The 18,339-nt window shown below is 38.6% G+C and overlaps 1 protein-coding gene across 1 annotated transcript in view; it reads left to right on the top strand.

The window, feature by feature from the left end:
* Positions 1–16,982, top strand: part of Vps8 (vacuolar protein sorting 8) — a 45,375-nt gene extending 28,393 nt beyond the window's left edge. Inside the window, exons 19-24 of the mRNA XM_071675621.1 lie at positions 1,536–1,604; positions 5,007–5,145; positions 12,163–12,297; positions 14,293–14,479; positions 14,685–14,811; positions 16,681–16,982. Of these exons, the coding sequence (XP_071531722.1) occupies positions 1,536–1,604; positions 5,007–5,145; positions 12,163–12,297; positions 14,293–14,479; positions 14,685–14,811; positions 16,681–16,932 (909 nt within the window). The 3' untranslated portion in view covers positions 16,933–16,982. The remainder of the gene's footprint in view (positions 1–1,535; positions 1,605–5,006; positions 5,146–12,162; positions 12,298–14,292; positions 14,480–14,684; positions 14,812–16,680) is intronic.
* Positions 16,983–18,339: the final 1,357 nt, after the last annotated feature.

Here is an 18,339-nt window from a genome sequence, read left to right as displayed (position 1 = left end):
GTGCTGTGGACGAGCCCTGCCTCAGGCTAAATCCCTTTGTAGGTGCTCTCTCTGTCTCTCTCTGTCTCTCTCTCTCTCTGTCTCTGTCTCTGTCTCTATCTTTCTCTTTCTCTATCTCTCTCTTTCTATCTCTGTCTCTCTCTGTCTGTCTCTCTCTCTCTCTCTCTCTCTCTCCCTCTCTCTCTCTCTCTCTCTCTCTCTCTCTCTCTCTCTCTCTCCCAAAGAAAAATATCATTGTGTGTATTTGCTGTGTTGTGTAGCAGCAGAAGACAAGGGCACTGTGAATCAAGCCTGAGACATACTGACTACTATGTGCCAGCCCAGCTGGCCTAAGGCAAAATCTAATCATAGGTACTTGAAGGTATCATGATAATAAGAAATTTTACTAGAAGAAACTGAGAACTGTTGATGAGAATTTTAAAGTAAACAGAAGTTAGATTAAATACTGCGGTTGTTTGATCGACAAGTAAAGAAGAAACAAAGAGAAGTCAGAAATACTTCATGAACAAAATCAAGAGTGTAGAACATGCAAACTAATGTGAGATTCTGAAAGAACTAGAACTCTTCTGCCTAGAATGTAGAAAAGGTGAATAATTATCTGTGTATAGCAACAGGTTGATGAAAGGACAATATAATGGACCTAAATTCTCAGTAAGGAAGAAACAGTTATAGATTCTACAAAAATACTCTGAAATATACTATACCAAAAAAGAATTTGAGCAATCAAGGCTTGAACATACAGGTGTTGAAAGGTATGCACAGGATAAAGTAAATTGCAATGATGTGTTTTACAGGGGTCAATGTGCTGTCAATTCAGGTCTTTTAAAGTGGCTAGGATACACCATAGAAAGATTTGTGGGGCTTGGTTGTGGATAGGGAGCTGTGGTTTTCGTGCATTACACATGACAGCTAGGGAATGGATGTGACAAAATGCAGCTTTTCTTCATCTGTTCCTGGTGCTTCCTTGGTTATGTGGGAAATGGCGATCAAATATGAAAAGAAAATATCAAACAAAAATACATGAGAACCCAGTGAAAAAGATGGAATGCTATTCAGTGTATTACTAGGAGAAACATGAATTATACATGGAACAGCAATGGACACATTTAAAAGGAAAGTTGATGTATGATTGAGGTCATTTCCAGATGAATCCATGGTTGATGATCATATAATGAGCATCGAGTGTTACTTGCTAGTCCTACATTTTGCAGTCTTATCATAGGAATTCATGGATATGCACTCCTTATCTACCATCCTTCTATTTCCTTTCTCTGTCCCTGCCAACCATCTCATTTCATATTTCCTTTCTCTGTCCCTGCCAACCATCTCATTTCATATTTCCTTGTCTGTCTCATTAGCCTATTCTCTCTCTTTTTGGATAGTTATCTCACATCCTATGCTCTTTTTACCACCTTTCTATTTCCTTCTCCCTCTCCACCTACCACATATATTGTCTGAGTAAGCGGTCATTTTTTGGTAGCCAGGATTTTCACAGTTTAGTATATCATCCATTTTGTCATTTTTTTTCTTTTCAGCTTTTGTCTAGTGTAGATGATGATGGTGCAGTCAACTCATCATTGTCATTAGGTCATGTACAAGCTCAGGTGAGTCATTAGATAGTTTTATATAATTTCTCAACCTGATATTCCTTTTTTTAGGTCAAGTAGTAACACATTCATTGTTCATATGTTCTTTTTGGAGTTAGTTATTGAGAACTCACACTTGAAAAAAAATATGTACTTAATCCTGAAGATTATTACATCTATGCTGCCAACCCAGGCCCATTCCTGTCCAATCACCACCCTTCATTGTTTACATACAAATCATCCACTCCATCCTAATGTTTGCCTTGCCTGCCTGTTCTTCTACCCTCTCATAAGCAAATTTGACAAAATTCCAAATCACAGAAAATTGAGCACTCAAAACAATCACTGGTTGCTTAGCAACTGTATGTGCTCATTGCTTACACAAGAAAACAAAGATTCTCCTGATATAATTCCACCAAAGTATTCTTGGAACTCAGTTCTTTTCAGCAGCACTAAACTCCTCACATCCAAACCACTGTAACTGACCACCAACCCGCAACATAGATATAAAGATTACCTGTACTTCAAAGGTCAACAGCCATATATTCCCAGATCACAAACAGAACACTGACAAAACACAAACACACTGAAATTGCATGACATGCTCTAAATAATCACCCTTCCAATCCTGTCTTATCACCATTTTACGTGATGTATGCAGATAAAGAAGGTGGTGCACCTCGTTAAGGCTCCTCTTATTTTGGTGCTGAAAAATCTTGTAGCCATTTATGATATTAACTTTGTACTCTTAAAAGTTAAAGAGAAGCATCATAAGAAAATAATGGAAGGACTTGTTGATGGGTCACTACACAGACATTATAGGTAGATGGAAGATATTATGATCACTTAACAGGAATTTGTGATGAGCATGATTAGGTCATAATGGGAAATTTTAACACACCGGTATCTAGATGAGGAGAATCTCTTCCTAGCAACCCTGGGTGCCAGCTGTAACTAGATTTCATTGATAGTGCCAAGATAGCCAGTGTGTCAGCCAGTAGGTTGATTACATCATTGCTAATTCTGAGTTACTTATTGATAGAAAAGTGTACCTAGACTGAGCTGTAGGAGTGATAGGCATTTACATCAACAGAAGGAAGGGGTTTAAAGGTTTTAGACCCCTTTGGGATCTTAGAAATTCTCTCAAATCTTGTTGAACACTGCCTTAAAAAGAAGCAGCTTTTCATTCTTCACAGCAAAATGTTTTTTATGAGCTCTACAGTACCTTCACATGTGCAAAGTGATAGGGTCAGGGAGAATGATTTGGTAAACAGAGAAGAGGTAGTGAAAGCTTTGCAGAAGATGAAGGCCGGCAAGGCGGCAGGTTTGGATGGTATTGTGGTGGAATTTATTGAGAAAGGGGGTGACTGTGTTGTTGACTGGTTGGTGAGGATATTCAGTGTATGTATGGCTCATGGTGACGTACTTGAGGATTGGCGGAATACATGCATAGTGCCATTGTACATAGGCAAAGGGGATAAAGGTGAGTGTTCAAATTACAGGGGTATAAGTTTCTTGAGTATTCCTGGGAAATTATATGGGAGGGTATTGATTGAGAAGGGTGAAGGCATGTACAAAACATCAGATTGGGGAAGGGCAGTGTGGTTTCGAAAGTGGTAGAGGATGTGTGGATTAGGTGTTTGCATTGAAGAATGTATGTGAGAAATACTTAGAAAAACAAATGGATTTGTATGTAGCATTTATGGATCTGGAGAAGGCATATGATAGAATTGATGGAGATGCTCTGTGGAAGGTATTAAGAGTATACAGTGTGGGAGGCAAGTTGATGGAAGCAGTGAAAATTTCTTATCGAGGATGTAAGGCATGTGTATGAGTAGGAAGAGAGGAAAGTGATTGGTTCTCATTGAAAGTCAGTTTGCGGCAGGGGTGTGTGGTCTCTATGGTTGTTTGATTTGTTTATGGATGGGGTTGTTAGGGAGGTGAATGCAAGAGTTTTGGAGAGAGGGGCAAGTATGCAGTCTGTTGTGGATGAGAGGGCGTGGGAAGTGAGTCAGTTGTAGTTTGCTGATGATACAGCGCTGGTGGCTGATTCATGTGAGAAACTGCAGAAGCTGGTGACTGAGTTTGGTAAAGTGTGTGAAAGAAGAAAGCTGAGAGCAAATGTGAATAAGAGCAAGGTTATTAGATACAGTAGGGTTGAGGGACAAGTCAATTGGGAGGTAAGTTTGAATGGAGAAAAACTGGAGGAAGTGAAGTGTTTTAGATATGTGGGAGTGGATTTGGCAGCGGATGGAACCATGGAAGCAGAAGTGAGTCACAGGGTGGGGGAGGGGGCGAAAATCCTGGGAGCCTTGAAGAATGTTTGGAAGTCGAGAACATTATCTCGGAAAGCAAAAATGGGTATGTTTGAAGGAATAGTGGTTCCAACAATGTTGTATGGTTGCGAGGCGTGGGCTATGGATAGAGTTGTGCGCAGGAGGGTGGATGTGCTGGAAATGAGATGTTTGAGGACAATGTGTGGTGTGAGGTGGTTTGATCGGGTAAGTAATGTAAGGGTAAGAGAGATGTGTGGAAGTAAAAAGAGCGTGGTTGAGAGAGCAGAAGAGGGTGTTTTGAAATGGTTTGGGCACATGGAGAGAATGAGTGAGGAAAGATTGACCAAGAGGATATATGTGTCAGAGTGGAGGGAACGAGGAGAAGTGGGAGACCAAATTGGAGGTGGAAAGATGGAGTGAAAAAAATTTTGAGTGATCGGGGCCTGAACATGCAGGAGGGTGAAAGGCGGGCAAGGAATAGAGTGAATTGGATCGATGTGGTATACCGGGGTTGATGTGCTGTCAATGGATTGAATCAGGGCATGTGAAGCGTCTGGGGTAAACCATGGAAAGTTGTGTGGGGCCTGGATGTGGAAAGGGAGCTGTGGTTTCGGGCATTATTGCATGACAGCTAGAGACTGAGTGTGAACGAATGGGGCCTTTGTTGTCTTTTCCTAGCGCTACCTCGCACACATGAGGGGGGAGGGGGATGGTATTCCATGTGTGCCGATGGGAATGAATAAAGGCAGACAGTGTGAATTGTGTGCATGGGTATATATGTATGTGTCTGTGTGTGTATATATATGTGAACATTGAGATGTATAGGTATGTATATTTGCGTGTGTGGACGTGTATGTTTATACATGTGTATGGGGGTGGGTTGGGCCATTTCTTTCGTCTGTTTCCTTGCGCTACCTCGCAAACGCGGGAGACAACGACAAAGCAAAATAAAATAAATAAAAATAAAAAAGCTAAAGGTGGTCCTTGTTCCTGATCCCTTTTCCTTTCTTGTTTTGTTGTATGCACAAAGCACGTATAACATTGAGACAGCCAATATTTCTCATTCTGTTTGATCCTCATGCATGTTGAAGTTTTTGTTTTTTATGATACTAAGGACTTTAGGATAATGCAGTATAACTGACAGGTTGTGAAGTTAGTCCGAGTATGTCAGCTTGGCTCAAGTCAGTTGGAAGAGTCAGGGCGTAGAGAACTCTGGTTCCCCCTGCTTGATGTGTTACTGTCTACGCAGCCTCCACTTGCCAACCACCAGCATTTAGCTCATGGTGGGTCACCACTTCACTTTCTTGTAACAATGCAGTTATAACTCCTCTTATTGTAAGGTTATTGATATGTGCAACTATCCCTCATTGTCCTCATTATCCTATGTGTAAGTTCTTTTATCTGTGGATTTTTTTTTATCGTATTACAAATATCATTCATCATAACTTTTATCAGTCAATCTTCCTTTTATTGTAATGCAAATATCTCATAACAGCATTGTATGCCACTCTTGAAGCAGTTTAGGAAAATTGATGAAGTGATACTGAGTGCTGTGTATTTGGATACATGGTGGAATTCATTAGTAAGTGTGTACCTTTTAAATTGCATATTCTTTTCTTTTGGGTCCAAAGAAATTATGGTTTAGTAGGAATCCATCATTTTAATTGTTTGAATGAAAACTCCTCTGTTAGTGCCAACTGGCATTTAGGAATTATTAACAGGAATTATGAACAGCAACTAGGTCTTCACAAGACTATATTATGTGAGGAAAGAACAAATTTTAAGTTGATTGTATCATTTTACTTTTTCTTTCATCGCAACATTTTTGTATTTTTAGAGATTTCTTTATATTCCTTCAACAAACCCTGAACATCATGAGATGCAATTGCATTGTGTAAAATTTCTGAGGTGGCTGGGAGTTAACAGGCAAATATAAGGAATGAGACAGATGAGCTGGAATAATGGTTACTCCATAGTATGATGATTACTACACTTGTGAAGAAAAACATTTTGGCAGAGAAAGTTACAAAGAGATTGTGCATTAACAAGAAGGGGAGTATTAGATTTTTCTTTTCAATTGAAAATTGTTAAGTGTATGGAAAGGTAATGAAAAAGTTGGCGCACAATGAATTTGTAAGAAAGCTGATTGTATGATTTGAAACTATTGTATTAAGCTGTAAATTGGGATTGCTAATTGGAGAAAAGAAGTGTATCACATATTCTCCTACCTTGCTAATTGATAATCATACAGTTTTAAGCTTAATATGTACCTTAGTATTAGTGACTGAGTTTGGTAAAGTGTGTGAAAGAAGAAAGTTAAGAGTAAATGTGAATAAGAGCAAGATTATTAGGTACAGTAGGGTTGAGGGTCAAGTCAATTGGGAGGTAAGTTTGAATGGAGAAAAACTGGAGGAATTAAAGTGTTTTAGATATGTGGGAGTGGATCTGGCAGCGGATGGAACCATGGAAGTGGAAGTGGATCATAGGGTGGAGGAGGGGGCGAAAATCCTGGGAGCCTTGAAAAATGTTTGGAAGTCGAGAACATTATCTCGGAAAGCAAAAATGGGTATGTTTGAAGGAATAGTGGTTCCAACAATGTTGTATGGTTGCGAGGCGTGGGCTATGGATAGAGTTGTGCGCAGGAGGGTGGATGTGCTGGAAATGAGATGTTTGAGGACAATGTGTGGTGTGAGGTGGTTTGATCGAGTAAGTAACGTAAGGGTAAGAGAGATGTGTGGAAATAAAAAGAGCGTGGTTGAGAGAGCAGAAGAGGGTGTTTTGAAATGGTTTGGGCACATGGAGAGAATGGTGAGGAAAGATTGACCAAGAGGATATATGTGTCGGAGGTGGAGGGAACGAGGAGAAGTGGGAGACCAAATTGGAGGTGGAAAGATGGAGTGAAAAAGATTTTGAGTGATCGGGGCCTGAACATGCAGGAGGGTGAAAGGAGGGCAAGGAATAGAGTGAATTGGATCGATGTGGTATACCGGGGATGACGTGCTGTCAGTGGATTGAATCAGGGCATGTGAAGCGTCTGGGGTAAACCATGGAAAGCTGTGTGGGGCCTGGATGTGGAAAGGGAGCTGTGGTTTCGGGCATTATTGCATGACAGCTAGAGACTGAGTGTGAACGAATGGGGCCTTTGTTGTCTTTTCCTAGCGCTACCTCGCACACATGAGGGGGGAGGGGGATGGTATTCCATGTGTGCCGATGGGAATGAATAAAGGCAGACAGTGTGAATTGTGTGCATGGGTATATATGTATGTGTCTGTGTGTGTATATATATGTGAACATTGAGATGTATAGGTATGTATATTTGCGTGTGTGGACGTGTATGTTTATACATGTGTATGGGGGTGGGTTGGGCCATTTCTTTCGTCTGTTTCCTTGCGCTACCTCGCAAACGCGGGAGACAACGACAAAGCAAAATAAAATAAATAAAAATAAAAAAGCTAAAGGTGGTCCTTTCTCCTGATCCCTTTTCCTTTCTTGTTTTGTTGTATGCACAAAGCACGTATAACATTGAGACAGCCAATATTTCTCATTCTGTTTGATCCTCATGCATGTTGAAGTTTTTGTTTTTTATGATACTAAGGACTTTAGGATAATGCAGTATAACTGACAGGTTGTGAAGTTAGTCCGAGTATGTCAGCTTGGCTCAAGTCAGTTGAAGAGTCAGGGCGTAGAGAACTCTGGTTCCCCCTGCTTGATGTGTTACTGTCTACGCAGCCTCCACTTGCCAACCACCAGCATTTAGCTCATGGTGGGTCACCACTTCACTTTCTTGTAACAATGCAGTTATAACTCCTCTCTGTGTAAGGTTATTGATATGTGCAACTATCCCTCATTGTCCTCATTATCCTATGTGTAAGTTCTTTTATCTGTGGATTTTTTTTTATCGTATTACAAATATCATTCATCATAACTTTTATCAGTCAATCTTCCTTTTATTGTAATGCAAATATCTCATAACAGCATTGTATGCCACTCTTGAAGCAGTTTAGGAAAATTGATGAAGTGATACTGAGTGCTGTGTATTTGGATACATGGTGGAATTCATTAGTAAGTGTGTACCTTTTAAATTGCATATTCTTTTCTTTTGGGTCCAAAGAAATTATGGTTTAGTAGGAATCCATCATTTTAATTGTTTGAATGAAAACTCCTCTGTTAGTGCCAACTGGCATTTAGGAATTATTAACAGGAATTATGAACAGCAACTAGGTCTTCACAAGACTATATTATGTGAGGAAAGAACAAATTTTAAGTTGATTGTATCATTTTACTTTTTCTTTCATCGCAACATTTTTGTATTTTTAGAGATTTCTTTATATTCCTTCAACAAACCCTGAACATCATGAGATGCAATTGCATTGTGTAAAATTTCTGAGGTGGCTGGGAGTTAACAGGCAAATATAAGGAATGAGACAGATGAGCTGGAATAATGGTTACTCCATAGTATGATGATTACTACACTTGTGAAGAAAAACATTTTTGGCAGAGAAAAAAGAAGAAAGTTACAAAGAGATTGTGCATTAACAAGAAGGGGAGTATTAGATTTTTCTTTCAATTGAAAATTGTTAAGTGTATGGAAAGGTAATGAAAAAGTTGGCGCACAATGAATTTGTAAGAAAGCTGATTGTATGATTTGAAACTATTGTATTAAGCTGTAAATTGGGATTGCTAATTGGAGAAAAGAAGTGTATCACATATTCTCCTACCTTGCTAATTGATAATCATACAGTTTTAAGCTTAATATGTACCTTAGTATTAGTGACTGAGTTTGGTAAAGTGTGTGAAAGAAGAAAGCTGAGAGCAAATGTGAATAAGAGCAAGGTTATTAGATACAGTAGGGTTGAGGGACAAGTCAATTGGGAGGTAAGTTTGAATGGAGAAAAACTGGAGGAAGTGAAGTGTTTTAGATATGTGGGAGTGGATTTGGCAGCGGATGGAACCATGGAAGCAGAAGTGAGTCACAGGGTGGGGGAGGGGGCGAAAATCCTGGGAGCCTTGAAGAATGTTTGGAAGTCGAGAACATTATCTCGGAAAGCAAAAATGGGTATGTTTGAAGGAATAGTGGTTCCAACAATGTTGTATGGTTGCGAGGCGTGGGCTATGGATAGAGTTGTGCGCAGGAGGGTGGATGTGCTGGAAATGAGATGTTTGAGGACAATGTGTGGTGTGAGGTGGTTTGATCGGGTAAGTAATGTAAGGGTAAGAGAGATGTGTGGAAATAAAAAGAGCGTGGTTGAGAGAGCAGAAGAGGGTGTTTTGAAATGGTTTGGGCACATGGAGAGAATGAGTGAGGAAAGATTGACCAAGAGGATATATGTGTCAGAGTGGAGGGAACGAGGAGAAGTGGGAGACCAAATTGGAGGTGGAAAGATGGAGTGAAAAAAATTTTGAGTGATCGGGGCCTGAACATGCAGGAGGGTGAAAGGCGGGCAAGGAATAGAGTGAATTGGATCGATGTGGTATACCGGGGTTGATGTGCTGTCAATGGATTGAATCAGGGCATGTGAAGCGTCTGGGGTAAACCATGGAAAGTTGTGTGGGGCCTGGATGTGGAAAGGGAGCTGTGGTTTCGGGCATTATTGCATGACAGCTAGAGACTGAGTGTGAACGAATGGGGCCTTTGTTGTCTTTTCCTAGCGCTACCTCGCACACATGAGGGGGGAGGGGGATGGTATTCCATGTGTGCCGATGGGAATGAATAAAGGCAGACAGTGTGAATTGTGTGCATGGGTATATATGTATGTGTCTGTGTGTGTATATATATGTGAACATTGAGATGTATAGGTATGTATATTTGCGTGTGTGGACGTGTATGTTTATACATGTGTATGGGGGTGGGTTGGGCCATTTCTTTCGTCTGTTTCCTTGCGCTACCTCGCAAACGCGGGAGACAACGACAAAGCAAAATAAAATAAATAAAAATAAAAAAGCTAAAGGTGGTCCTTTCTCCTGATCCCTTTTCCTTTCTTGTTTTGTTGTATGCACAAAGCACGTATAACATTGAGACAGCCAATATTTCTCATTCTGTTTGATCCTCATGCATGTTGAAGTTTTTGTTTTTTATGATACTAAGGACTTTAGGATAATGCAGTATAACTGACAGGTTGTGAAGTTAGTCCGAGTATGTCAGCTTGGCTCAAGTCAGTTGGAAGAGTCAGGGCGTAGAGAACTCTGGTTCCCCCTGCTTGATGTGTTACTGTCTACGCAGCCTCCACTTGCCAACCACCAGCATTTAGCTCATGGTGGGTCACCACTTCACTTTCTTGTAACAATGCAGTTATAACTCCTCTTATTGTAAGGTTATTGATATGTGCAACTATCCCTCATTGTCCTCATTATCCTATGTGTAAGTTCTTTTATCTGTGGATTTTTTTTTATCGTATTACAAATATCATTCATCATAACTTTTATCAGTCAATCTTCCTTTTATTGTAATGCAAATATCTCATAACAGCATTGTATGCCACTCTTGAAGCAGTTTAGGAAAATTGATGAAGTGATACTGAGTGCTGTGTATTTGGATACATGGTGGAATTCATTAGTAAGTGTGTACCTTTTAAATTGCATATTCTTTTCTTTTGGGTCCAAAGAAATTATGGTTTAGTAGGAATCCATCATTTTAATTGTTTGAATGAAAACTCCTCTGTTAGTGCCAACTGGCATTTAGGAATTATTAACAGGAATTATGAACAGCAACTAGGTCTTCACAAGACTATATTATGTGAGGAAAGAACAAATTTTAAGTTGATTGTATCATTTTACTTTTTCTTTCATCGCAACATTTTTGTATTTTTAGAGATTTCTTTATATTCCTTCAACAAACCCTGAACATCATGAGATGCAATTGCATTGTGTAAAATTTCTGAGGTGGCTGGGAGTTAACAGGCAAATATAAGGAATGAGACAGATGAGCTGGAATAATGGTTACTCCATAGTATGATGATTACTACACTTGTGAAGAAAAACATTTTGGCAGAGAAAGTTACAAAGAGATTGTGCATTAACAAGAAGGGGAGTATTAGATTTTTCTTTTCAATTGAAAATTGTTAAGTGTATGGAAAGGTAATGAAAAAGTTGGCGCACAATGAATTTGTAAGAAAGCTGATTGTATGATTTGAAACTATTGTATTAAGCTGTAAATTGGGATTGCTAATTGGAGAAAAGAAGTGTATCACATATTCTCCTACCTTGCTAATTGATAATCATACAGTTTTAAGCTTAATATGTACCTTAGTATTAGTGACTGAGTTTGGTAAAGTGTGTGAAAGAAGAAAGTTAAGAGTAAATGTGAATAAGAGCAAGATTATTAGGTACAGTAGGGTTGAGGGTCAAGTCAATTGGGAGGTAAGTTTGAATGGAGAAAAACTGGAGGAATTAAAGTGTTTTAGATATGTGGGAGTGGATCTGGCAGCGGATGGAACCATGGAAGTGGAAGTGGATCATAGGGTGGAGGAGGGGGCGAAAATCCTGGGAGCCTTGAAAAATGTTTGGAAGTCGAGAACATTATCTCGGAAAGCAAAAATGGGTATGTTTGAAGGAATAGTGGTTCCAACAATGTTGTATGGTTGCGAGGCGTGGGCTATGGATAGAGTTGTGCGCAGGAGGGTGGATGTGCTGGAAATGAGATGTTTGAGGACAATGTGTGGTGTGAGGTGGTTTGATCGAGTAAGTAACGTAAGGGTAAGAGAGATGTGTGGAAATAAAAAGAGCGTGGTTGAGAGAGCAGAAGAGGGTGTTTTGAAATGGTTTGGGCACATGGAGAGAATGGTGAGGAAAGATTGACCAAGAGGATATATGTGTCGGAGGTGGAGGGAACGAGGAGAAGTGGGAGACCAAATTGGAGGTGGAAAGATGGAGTGAAAAAGATTTTGAGTGATCGGGGCCTGAACATGCAGGAGGGTGAAAGGAGGGCAAGGAATAGAGTGAATTGGATCGATGTGGTATACCGGGGATGACGTGCTGTCAGTGGATTGAATCAGGGCATGTGAAGCGTCTGGGGTAAACCATGGAAAGCTGTGTAGGTATGTATATTTGCGTGTGTGGATGTGTATGTATATACATGTGTGTGGGGGTGGGTTGGGCCATTTCTTTCGTCTGTTTCCTTGCGCTACCTCGCAAATGCGGGAGACAGCGACAAAAAAAAAAAAAAATAGTACTTTTAGTTTTTTATCCACCATTTTTTGTTTTACCCCTCTCATATATTAGCCATCTGATTCTGTACCTTACAGTGTAATCTTACACAATTCCCATGCACTGAAATTATTTTATCCTTTTGTTCTTTCTTTAAGAAATGCGGGAGATGGTTGGGCATGTGGTCAACAGCATGATGACCCACATATCCTTGCCAGCAATTCTTGAACGTGTGATGCATGACCCAGGTTACTGTGGTGGAAACTTTGCCCAGATCAAACATCTTCTTCAAGGCAAGTTTTGCATGTCCTTCATATCAGATAGCTTCTGTAAGAAATAATTTCTAGTTGTTTTGCCAGACTACATCCAGATTTTTGCATTGTTGCATTCCATATAATAGTAATTGAATGTGAATGTTTGAATGGAAAAGCAAAAAGAATAGAAATAATGATTACTGCAGTATTTAGCTTCTTGAGTTTGGATTTTGGATGATTAATGATGAAAAGCATTTACTAAAAAACATAGTTGTATGGATTTTTTTTTTTTGCTTAGGCATGTTAGATAAAAAAGAGTGAGACCATAGTGAAATGAAAGTGAGCTGTGACTTTGTAAGTTCAGTGTGCAGTATAGTGCTTTGTTCAGAGTTACAGAATAGCTCTTCCAGCAAGTACAGTAGAAATGATATGTATTTGTGTAAATTTCTTCTGAGTTAACGCCAAGTCAGATACCCATAAATATGAGAAATGTGTTTGCAAAAATCTTATAATAGAATTGATAAGGATGTTGATCCTTCATTGCTGTTAAATATAAAATCTGTTTGAGCTCATTTTTTTTTGGTTTTACTTTCAGTGCTTAAATTATTACATCATCCAAGCTAACAGATTCAGCAGTTATCATCAAAATAGAAAAGTCTTGTCCACTATGTTGCATTGTTGTTTTGCCATTTAATGTTGCATAAATGGTATTTATAATACAGTGCCCAAATTTTAGCCTTATCATTCCTTGTCTAAGAGTATTATGCATACATTCTTCTCATGGCCTGTTCGTTGATAAGAGCAATGAAGAGGGTAAATATGCTGTAGCTTTTTTGGTCCTGTATTTTAAGATCAGTTGATAGTCACAAGCTGTGCCCTGCTCACCATTTCTTTGCAACTGATTGCTTGAATCACATAAGGAAGTGTAGGCAGCTTTTAGTTTGGAAATTGATTCAAGAGGTTTAGTCATTCAGGAGTTCATGTACATGACATTAACACCAGTTTTGAATATAACATTGGTGATGATGAGCAGTAAACTGTTTAAAAGTCCTTGACATTTATGTTTTGGCTGTCAGACTAAACTTCTGCAACATTCTTTCAGGGAGGTTCGTACTTACCACCCTTCATTTTTGAAGGTGTAAGTAGATAATTTATATGAGGAACTTACAAAATCAACATATTACGTAGTGTTTTGTTTACAATCAAGACCATACATTTAATCAGTCAGTAAGAAATGCATTTTTTCTTTTGTTTGAGTGACTTATTTTTAGTATTTAGCAAAGGAGTAAAAAAATTACCATTCTCTATGGTAACACTTGATGGATGACAGTAATCCATACTATAACTAATATTTACAGTCCCGCACCTCACAAGGCAGGTTTGAAAGTGGGAGTTCTTGTTTGTACCATCCATGGTATAAAGAAAAAATGAGTATATCTACATTTTGGAGTCAGAGGGTTAACCCCCCTCTTTTTTTTATGAATCAATATTTTTGGCCAAGGGTCTGGAAAGGTGTTAATGAATTAATCTTTTAAGACTGGAAATAGTTCTACAGATATATTTGATTTTAAATCTTTCAAGAATGATATTAATCATGTATTTGCTTTATCCATAATGCTTGTAATTATGTATGAAATCTTAAGCTTCTGCATGTATGAAAGAAAGGGATCATTAGGTTAAGTACTGCTGTTTATCTTCTGTGTTTCATACCGTATTGTACTTGCTTGCCATTTCCCAACTTAGTGAGGTTGTACCAGGTGTGAAATAGTGGCCTCATTTGCTCACATCCATTTACTAGCTCTCATGTATAATGCACCAAAACCAGAGCCCACAATCCACAGCCAAGCTCTGTAGACCATTCATTGGTGTCTCTAGCTCTTTATATTCCCAGGTTTATGTTACCCAAAAGATATTTTTCATTATCAAATACTTGTTTTAACAGTAGAATACAAATTTATCACAAAATACCATTGGGGTTATTGTATAATCCATGATGTGTGAAACATGCATGTAAAAGAATATTCATCATTGCAGGTATGGTTGAGAGATATGTATATGAGGAAACACTTTATGCAACTGTGGTGCGCATCATAGCAGGGGACCAACTAAGATATCTTACTCTACAGCATAGCCAAGCTTGTTCTCCTCTTGTTGTGTATACAACCACCTGTGCAATATGTCACAGTGTTTACCATCCATCCAGCAAAGCTGTAGCACACAGGTGTGTAATCTTATGCACTAATGAGGATTCATTCAGGTACCTTAGTTTTTGCAGCATTAGGGATGATTTATTTGTCTCAAAATGGACAAAAATTTTATCCATTTAAGAAAACCTCACAGACAACTATATATCACTTTGTGTTAAGTGTATAATGTTGTGCATTAACAAAGGGATCTTACCACTAGCATTGGTTTTATTGTTTCAGTTGTGGGCACAGTTACCATGCACAGTGTGGGGGAGAATCTCCTTCTTGTGTAATGTGTGCAGGAAGCACCCAGGATGAAAAACCAGCTGAGGAAACACAACACATTGACACTTCAGATCAACCTCTGGTAGGTCCTGCTTTTGCTAGAGGGATCACTTTATTTTGTGTACTGTGAGAAAGGAAAAAAGAGGAAATAGAAGAAAGAGGAGGGGAAAGGTGAAAGGAAGGAGAATGGTATGACATTGTAAAGGGAAAGAAGCAAGAGAAGGTGATGAGCAAGCAAACAGAAGATGAGGAAGGGAACTGTTAAGGGAGTTGGGTAAGGGAAAAGGGGAGGGAAGGGAAGACAAGAAATGGGGAGATGGCAATTGTAGGTGGAGAAAGGAAGGAAAAGTTGAATAAAGAGGAGATGGAAGAATGATGGATGATTAGTGAGTTTGAAGCATAAGGGAATAGTAGAGGAGGGAGGGGAGAGCAGAGAGGGAAGGGACTGGAGACATAGGAAAAGAGAAAGGGAGTGGAAGAAATTTAGGAAAGGGAAAATGTGAGAAAGCAGGGGTGAAGGGAGAGAGGTGGAGAAAGGTCAGTGTAGGGAAGAAGCAGTCATAGTTGTACAAGCCTGAATCTTATTGAAGAATGCAGAAATATGCCAGGATTTTCAGTTACAATGGAATATGCCCAAATTTGGATAACTAATTTATACAATTATTTATGCATTGTGTAATGAAGAATAGACACAGTATTCTTCCTGAATGTGTGAAAATGAAGGCAAAGAAACAGTAAATATGGGTTACTAAGTTTTTCATTCATGTCCACTGTTTCCTACTTTAGCAAGGAAGCACCAGGAACAAAGGAAATAGTGACCTCATTTGTTCTTATCTACTCTCTAGCTTTCATTTACAATGCACCAGACCCAGAGCTCCCAGTCCTCACCCATGCCCCACAGCTATTAATTTTGACGAGACCAAGAAAAAATATGTCTCATGTTTTTCTCTTACTAAATGTGTTGAAAAAACCTGTCCATGTAATCTTTGGAAGACTTGTTAGTGATATCTCATTTAGTTTTTGTGATAACAATACTGTTCAGACAGTCTTGTGCAACTGTTATGTGGAATTAGGTCTTCATGCATTGTAATCCACTGAAGGAACTCTATGCTGAGCATGAAGTGACCTGGATTGAAGCTAGTTCATCTTGAAACATTTTGTTGACAGCTGCAGTAGTCTTCAGATTAGTACTTGAATCTTTAGTGATGGTGTTTACATAAACATTCTTCTCCACTTCCACCGTCTTTGGCAGCACCTTGAAAACCTGATATCTCTTTAAAACTTGAATCCATAATTGTGGTAAATCTAATGTTGGGATAAATTTAACACTAAAAGGTTGAAGTGAAATTCCTGTCTTCCTGTATTTTCTGAATCTTAGGAAACATGGATAGCAGACTGGCTTAGAATAAGAAACATGGCAAGGTATTAGATGGGGAAACATCTGACAGGGTTAATGTAATAAGTGGGGCACTACAAGGCTCACTTTAGACCTACATTTTTAATTTTTGTATCAGTATTATGGAGATATGACTCGCCAGCAGAATTTTCTGATTACATTAAATCAAGAAATATCTCTACATGTCTTCACCCGCCTTTCATTACCTATTTGCTTCCCAATCATTCCCTAGCTTTCCCTCTTCCTCTTCTGTCACCTGTATACCTTACCTTCCATTCATCTCCACTTTGTACCTCCCACTCTTGTCCTCCCTCCCTATCTTCTTTCCTCCTTTATCCTCACTTCCCTCTCTTCCTCCCTCCAATTCCCTTCCCATTCTTGCATCCTCCAGTCTTTCTTTCCTCTAACTTTCCTCTGTCCTTCCCTCCTCACTTTTACCTTTCATCATTGTTGAAGCTAAGATGATCTTCATACAGAACCAAAATTACAAGAATATAGTGCATATGCACAGTAAGCACCTTGTTCACCACTGAAGTTTTGTGTCTTCTTATTTAGGCAGGACTGGATGAAACACAGCTTGAGGGCATCCAACGAGTAAGAGTCTTAGGTTCAGGAGGATCAAGATTACAGTTTTTAGAAGAATTATCCTCACCACGGGTAGGACTTGCTGGGGAAACTTCTGCATCTACTACACTTCAGAGGAATTCAGTCTCTGTGGCTGGAAGTCAAGACATTTGGTTGTCAAAGAACTTTGCCTTGAAGCTAGCACCCCCAACCATAGATTTTGATGAGAGTGATAAATGGTGATAACGCTTAAAGAATCTACAGAGATGAGCTATTTTGATTGAAAAAAGAAATTACTGGATCTGTGCATTAGTGATTGCTTCTTTGTAAGAACTTTTCCATTCAGTAAAACTTCTGAGGTAGTGACTTTGTCTTCCTGCAGTCGTATTAGCATCTGAGAAAATAACATAAACAATCCAGAGAAGGATATTCTCTGTAAAGAATTCCATATTGAATAGAAAGGTTATTTTTCTCTGTAATGGATTTCCACTGAATGGAAGTGAATGAACTATGTTCATGAAAACCAGGAAAATGTATTCAGTTATGTCAAGCCATCACTAATTATGTTAGTGAAAATATTCAGATAATGCATAATGATAAGAATGTGCACCTTGGTTATGTGAACCCAGATTGGCATCTAGTATTAGAAATATTGATGTACAAGCATGTTGTGATATTTTTGCTATATATATATATATATATATATATATATATATATATATATATATATATATAGTTATTTCTGTATATTCTACTTTCAGCTACATAACTGAAAGATCTGATCACCAAACACTTGAAAACACTTCTTTCGTCAGTATTCATATTTTACAGCTAATCACATGTGAAGGATCGGTTTTCATATTTACTTAGTATTTTGTTATAAAAACTGAATTACTTTAATATTCTATCTTCAATTCGACTGATTTAAAGCTATGATGGACTGATGAAAGGTTCTAATGTAATTTTTATGTAAATGATTGATGGTTTAATATAAGTACCATGATTTTGTTATCATAGTTTTGTATGAGTCACTACCAGTTTCACTTTTATCCTTAATACTTCAGCCCCTAGTATACTGTATGTTAATGATCATCTTATTGTTCAGTATGAAAGTAACAATTGTGGAAAATAATCATGCACTTTTAACTTCTTGGTAAGCCTGTTGCATTATTTTATTTTCACCTGGTGGCATTTTTGTTTTTTCTAAGTTTTCACACCATTGCTTCATCTTTTCCTCATTCCTTTCTCTCAGTCTTAGTCTTCCTTTGTTGTACTTATGATGCATTTCTGAATTTTTTATATACTCATAATTTCCTTTTAGAAGTAACCAAAAGAAGGAACAGAGAAGGGGGCCAAGTGAGGATATTCTCTGTAAGGCTCAGTTCTGTCCTTAACGTTACCTTGCTAATGCGGGAAATGGCGAATTTGTATGAAAAGAAATCCTTTTATTATCAGCTTTTATTCATTGTCACTTCATACCTGCAGTGTTGTACCATATCATTTAATATTTTCTCCTTTTATTTTATCCATTGCCAGTTTTCTAACTAGGCTGCAGTTTTGAGTCTAAGGCCCACTAATTTATCGGCTCCCGAAGAGTTGCTGTGGATGGATAGGATAAAACATAAAGATCAGTGCCATTTCACCATTTAG

The sequence above is a fragment of the Panulirus ornatus genome, chromosome 21 (genome assembly GCF_036320965.1).
Source record: "Panulirus ornatus isolate Po-2019 chromosome 21, ASM3632096v1, whole genome shotgun sequence".
In the NCBI taxonomy this organism is placed as follows: Eukaryota; Metazoa; Arthropoda; class Malacostraca; order Decapoda; family Palinuridae; genus Panulirus; species Panulirus ornatus.
The sequence above is the reverse complement of the archived record's forward strand: the minus strand, read 5'-3'. Positions and strand labels throughout refer to the sequence as shown.